The sequence below is a fragment of the Blastomyces dermatitidis genome, assembly GCF_000003525.1.
Source record: "Blastomyces dermatitidis ER-3 genomic scaffold supercont1.1, whole genome shotgun sequence".
NCBI lineage: Eukaryota > Fungi > Ascomycota > Eurotiomycetes > Onygenales > Ajellomycetaceae > Blastomyces > Blastomyces dermatitidis.
In genome coordinates this window covers 3,691,587-3,698,410 of record NW_025544774.1, presented here as the reverse complement: position 1 = coordinate 3,698,410, position 6,824 = coordinate 3,691,587, and the positions used below count along the sequence as shown (strand labels likewise).

The 6,824-nt window shown below is 30.1% G+C and overlaps 1 protein-coding gene across 1 annotated transcript; it reads left to right on the top strand.

Moving 5' to 3' along the window:
- Positions 1-225: 225 nt before the first annotated feature.
- Positions 226-693, top strand: BDCG_16141 (uncharacterized protein; the record flags this gene model as incomplete). Its single annotated transcript, XM_045425403.1, has 1 exon — positions 226-693. Exon 1 carries the CDS (start codon positions 271-273, stop codon positions 691-693), a length of 423 nt encoding a protein of 140 aa, XP_045279181.1. The 5' UTR covers positions 226-270.
- Between the last annotated feature and the right edge of the window lie 6,131 nt (positions 694-6,824).

The window sequence follows — 6,824 nt, the reverse complement described above, 5'->3', positions numbered from 1 at the left end:
AGAAGACTTTGTCAATGATTATATTAATATAGAGTTAATTCTTAAATTCAATAGAAACCTAGTGTTGCTGTTCTTAATCCCTTGCAGAATCTATTGAATATTGAGATATTAAAACTAGATTTAATATATCTCACTGTGCAGAGATCAAAGGCTCAGTCAGATCTTGAGATATACTGATTTTATAGTTGTTGATGTGCTGTTGACTCGTTGTCCATTGATTATGTGCTTGATATTATCGCCGAGGTATCTTTTTGTATTTTTCTGCTGGGGATGGGCCAGATTGGGAAGGGCGGTACGAGGGTGGGACTTGGCGTTGGTGTTTTGGAACATCAAAGATGGACAGGGTTTTCGCGGAGGTCGCTCCTCAGATATCTCCACAACTACAGATCGGGGATCTTCCAAAATCGAGAAGATTGGTGCATACGGCTAGGTCTCTTCACCTTACAATTTGTATGGCAATTTGGCCCGGGGTTGTGGTCTGGTAGGGGAGAATGGGGGATAATCCCACGCAGGAGTTCCGAACGACGTCTGGTTCACGTTTGGCTGGATAACTCCACCACCACACGGGGTATGCGGTCGGCGATGGGGTCAAAATGCTCGTATGATCGAGGGCTTTTCGATGGATCTATCGGCGGGTTCTTATTCGAAAAATCGAGCGAGTTCGTGGTGGAGCGGTTGATCAGATTATCTTGATAATGTCTGCCCACTGTACTAAGTAGTTAAAGAAGAGAGAAATCTTGTATATTTATTTCTTCTCTCACTCTTATTATTTTCATTGTATCTGTAATAATAACTTCTATCTCTCTATAAGTATTATCTACTCTACAAGAAGATATCATATCAGCTCTGATAAGAAGCTCAGATGCTTAAGCAGTATAGAGTGAGAGTTTCAGAGTTTTAAGTATTAATAAATTTTATCAAGACTGAGAAGATCTCTCTTACTCATCTATAAAAGAAGATGAAAGTATAAATCTCTGAGATAAAAAAACATCTCAGAATAACTGACTTTAAGAAGAAATCAGTCAGTACTGTTATTGAAAGTGTTATGAAGATTAATCACTGATTAGAGAGAATCTCACTTCAGTTAAAGCAGATGATTAAGATGCTTTATAAGTTAATAAGTTGATATTTTATATATTTCTCATACTCTTCTACAGTGCTGCAGCACTAACTTCTCAGCAGATAAAGATATCAGTACTAAAGACTTCAACAGTGAAGAATGAGTTTGATAAGAATGTAATTATTAGTAAGTAGACTCTGATCTCTCTTTTTACTTTTTCAGTGAGCTGCAGCTCTATTAGAATAGCAGCAGCTTATGAATTAATAATATTAATCTTTGTTAATTTCAAATATCTCTTTTCTCTAATCACTTCAGGAATTTTATACTTGTGTAGTCTTATTAAACTTCTAAAAAATCCTTTGAGAGAAAATAGAAGAAGAGTGCTACAGAGCTCACAAGATATCAGCTCATTACTACAAGATTATCTCTAAAAACTCTTTAAGAAAAAATGAGAAGTCTTAAGCAGTATTTCTTATTCAATGTCTCTAATATGTAACAGAGTAGTCTCTACTAGCTGTCTTATAGCTTACAATCTCTTTCTCAGCATTTTTCAAATACTCAAGCAGTTTTTATGAATTCTCTGATAATGAATAATCTTTTCATTTTATAAGATATTGAAGCTTATTATAATGTATTCACTTATTCAATATTTTCTTCATAAGATATTCAGTATCACTCTCAATCTTAATATTATTTAGTCAAGATGACTCTGCTCTGAGATATTACTTATAAAGCTTTAAATAGAAAATGTGAAAAATAGAATGAATTAATTTCAATTCTGTAAGTAATTTTAACTTATATATCTGCTTACTCATCACTCTTATTACTGAGAAAGATTCTAGTTATCACTCACTGAGCTTCTTACATAGTCTCATTATCTTGATATTCTTTACTGAAAGTAGCACTTGATTCTCTATCAAGAACTTTATTAAAAGATGTTTTTAATTATAGTATTTTATCTATCACTTCTGAGCACAGCAGATGCTTTTCATCATCTTCTTATAAATTTTATTCAAAAGTTTTAATCTTACTTTTACTTCTGATACTGAGAGATACTCTGTTCTCTATATCTGTTTAATATTCTGACTATTTATTTCTCTCTTTAAAACATTGTCTGTGATGTCACTGAATAATAAAGAATTATATTTATAATAAGTATAGAAAGAAGATATCTTTAAGATTACATTCTTTATATTATTATATATGAATTCAGTGATTAAAAGATATTTAGATCAATCATTCTAATAATATAAATAGAATGCTTAAAGATGCTGTTCTAGTATCTGATTCTGATATTCAGTCTGATTATCTGTCTGTGAATGAAATACAGTACTGAGAAGACATTTTATTATAAGATAATAGTAAAAAGCTGATCAGTATTTACTGATGAAGAGAGATTCTTAATCTATTATTAACAATTTTAAAGCACTGTAATTATAAATGATGATATCTAAAAACAGGTCAGTTAATTCAGAGGCTTTAATCTTTTTATAAGTAGAGATATATTTAATCATCTTCATAAAATGATTAATAATAACTAAAATTAAGTCATATTCTTTAACTCTTGTTAACTTCAGCAGATCAACTATGAAATTCATTAATAGATTCTGTTATAAGTTCTTTGAAACAAACAGTGATACTAACTCACTGTATTACTTATACTATGAGATCTTTATTCTTTGACAGATATTGTAAGTCTTAACATACTCTTTAACATCTGCTCAAAGCTTGTCTTAAATATATTTATATTTTAAAAGCTTCTCAGTCTTCTCTAATCTGAAGTGCTCTGTATAAGAATTATCATGATAAATTCTTAATAACTTCTGACACACTGCTCTACTATAAGAGATGAAGACTGAACTATTCAGCAGTAGAAGTCTATATTCTTCTAGTTATCAGTGACTTGATTTCTTAGCAGCACTGCTCTGCTCAGAGTCTGTCTCTTTCAAGTTCAAACTGAATTCTTTCTTCTTTAACTTCTGAATTCAAGCTGTAGTAGAGATGTTTCTCTTCTGTAATTTATCAATGAATTTTAAAAGTAGTTAGATTAAAAGATTGTAGACTGTTTCATTCTTTATCAATTCAATAATAGTAAGATGTGATATAAGAAGCTCATAATCTTCAGTGTCAGTTCTCTACAGAGACTCAGATTTTCTTTTATCTTCTATACTGAGTCATGTAGCTGTCTTATCAGCACTGTTTCTGAGCTTCAGAGAATCTTAACTCTCTGCAGTCAGCTTCTTCTGCAGTGATAACAGAGATTCTTTTGTAGAATTCTTCTTCATATTAATAATATTATAATCAGATTATTTAAACAGTGTGTCAACTGAATTAAGCTGATCTGAACAGTATCAGATATAGAAATCATACTCTGAAAGCTGCTCTGCTCATCTGACTTAATATTCTGTTAAGCTCTTTGTTATTAAGAAGTAATGCAGATTTGTATAATCAGTGAGAACTTACACTGAATACTTACTACTCTGAAGATAATATTATCAGATCTTAAAGAATTCAACAATTGTTAACATCTTCTGATTATGAGTATTATATCTTCTCTGTATAAGTAATAACTTCTTGAAGAAGAAGGTTACTGATCTTCATTCACAGTATCTTATAGACTCTGTGAAAAAGCCTTCTTTCACAGATAATTCATTATCTGTATTCTTAGAGATGATTATTCTCTGTTTCTTTCAATATTAAAAGGTCTCTGATGTCAACTGTGAAAAGATTTCACAGATTTCATTCTCAGATACATCAGTCTCACACTGACTGAGTAAGTCAGAGTTAAAATGATTCAGTATTATAATATCTGTAAAAGCTTGTTTCAATTTCACAAACATCTGTATAATATCTTAAGTGAGAATAAATAATTCTGTTTTTCTATCTTTCACACTTCTCTTTAACAGATCTGTAAGAGAGACAGTAATCTGTAAATATACATAGATGAATTATCTGTAGAAATTCACAAATTCTAGAAATATCTGTATCTCACAGTATGTCTGTGACACTGATCAGTTCTTAATAACAGAGACCTGACTTCTATTCATTGAAATGCTGTTTATCTCAATAATATAATCTAAGAAATCAATCTTCTGCATGTAGAATGAGCATTTTTTAGTGTTTATATAGAGTTAATACTGTCTCAAGTAACTCAATAGTTCTTGAACATGAGTATCATGTTCTTTCTCTGATTTTAAGAAGATTAGAATGTTATTCAGATATACTATGCAGAAGACATTGACAAGGCTCTGCAGCATCTTATTTATATAGATCTGAAAGATGACTGAAGTATTATAAAGATTAAAAGATAAAACAAGATATTTAAAATTGCTGTACTTAGTATGAAAAGCTGTTTTTCAAACATTATCTTTGTTAACTCTGATTCTATAATAGACATTCTGTATATCAATTTTTGAGAATATCTTTGCTTCAGATAATTGATCAATTATCTTATTAATTAACAGTAATGAATAGTAATTCTTAACTGTCATCTTATTAAGACCTCTGTAGTCTACACATAGATGTAGTCTATTATTCTTCTTAGATACAAAGAGTATAGACATCTCTGCTGAACTCTTTGATAAGTATATTCAGTTCTTTGATTATGCTTCTTCAAGATATTTATGTAGAACATTCAATTTCTTTACAGACAAGTTGTAAAGAAGTCTGTATAGTACTGTTACATTATCTTCAAGATAAATCTTATATCATATCTTGATATCAGAAAACTTTACTACTTCTCTTTCTGAAAAGACATTCTTATATTCTGTAAAGAGATGTTATGTTTATCTGTCTTTAATAATGAATACTGCTGCTAATCTTGCAGTGAGAGTAATAACTTCTTCATCTGTTCTCAAGTCTCAGTCATCTGTTACACAGTACATTAACTCTATCTTTTTCTCAAGATTCTTCTGATGAAACTCTTCAGATTTCTCTATTACTGTCTCTTCATCAGTGAGATAGTACTGCTATGTCTGAGTGACTCAGTTAATAAGAGAATTGTTTTCTCTCAATTATAGAAGATCTAGAATGACATTCTCATCTATAATATTAACTATGTGAAGAAGCAGACTGCTCTTCTTGAAGATTTCTTCTAAGTCTGTAATTACACACTTTGCTTGAATTATGTTAAAACAGTGATATTTCATTTCATCAGTAAATTTCATATAATCTGATGAATCTATCTTCTTTCAATTCTTCATCAAAGAAAAGAAATAGAATATGAAGTTAATATTCATCTCAGAGTTAAGTAGACATCTCACTGATATCTTCTTATTCAGAGTATACATTGTGATTATAATATAAACTCAGAGATATAAGAATTATTAATTCTTTATTTCTTTCTCTTCTTTATCTTTCACAGATATATTTGTCACAAGAGAAGTTAACTTTAAGAAGATATCTTCTCAGTTTCTTTTCTTCTTCAGCTTCTTACAATTATTAATATAGTGTTCATCAGCTTCACAGTTGAAACAGAGATCTTTATTAAATCTTTTTTAACATTTCTTCACAGTGAGTGAAGAATCAGAATACTTGAAATTCTTCTTTACTTTCTCTACACTGAAGTCATCACAGTATTATTTAGATTCTGTTATTAATTACTTAGAAGAGATCTTATTCATCTTTTTCTCAAAGAATTGATTATTTAAATAGATTTGAGAAGTCAGGTTGACAAGCTCAGTATAATTGATTAATAAACTCTGATATTATAATATCATTATCTGCATCTTGTGAGTCAGCTTTGTAAGATAAAGCTGTGTTTTTAATTAATTCAAATTATCAGTTAATTTCTCTCAATATTCTTTAAATCTTACATTGAAATTGAAAGAATTCTTATTATTTTATTAATATAATAAGTTGAATCACTGCACTGCTATGAAGCTGCAGTTACAGTGATCTTCAATTTGATTCAGTAGAAAGTTCTTGAATTCTTCTTAAGTTATTACAGTATCAGTACACTCAAGCTCTCTCTTCTTAATAATTCAAGTAGTTGCAGAGATGTCTTTAAGAAGATTGACAGTGTAGATTACTCATATCTCATAAGTATTATACTGACTAGACTGGCCGCCGGGATCATGAATTTCACATTTGATCCCATTTGGTCTGGTCTCATACATTTCTTGGCGTGAGTCCCACCAGGACCAAGCCTCAAAAAAATCTGAAAATGGACCATTTCTGAGAGAAATGGCGTGAAAAATGACCAGATTTAATTCAAGAACAGTGAAATGAGAGTAATTTTCCGGGATAAACTGTGAAAGATAATCATTCTTTCAAAATCAGAATGAGACTGAGACTGAAGATTAAAATCAGTCTCATTCAGTTCATTCAGTGATTGCTTATATAATCAGAATTTGGTAACAATTATTGATAACACTCATGAAACAACTAAATACATTCTTGTACAAGTTTATTCTTCACTTTCTCATGAAAACTACACTTCTCTGATATACTATAATCAGAGATATTAAACTGTCTGATAATTTCATGTTTTACAATCATGAGTTTCTTGATTATTTCTTCTTATAATTGTCCTCAGCAATAGTGATAAATATCTTAACTTGAGTTGAACTTTCACTTCATTTTCACCTCTGTCAATGAAATTATCAGAATATCATATGCTATCAGTGCAACAGTTAAATATGTACTCTCAATAATTTTTCATAACTCTAGAATTGATTTAGTGTATAAATTCATCAGATCATCTTGAAGATAGCAGTTAAATTCAGTTTTATAAGCATGTAGTTTTGTCTGATTTTCAGTTACA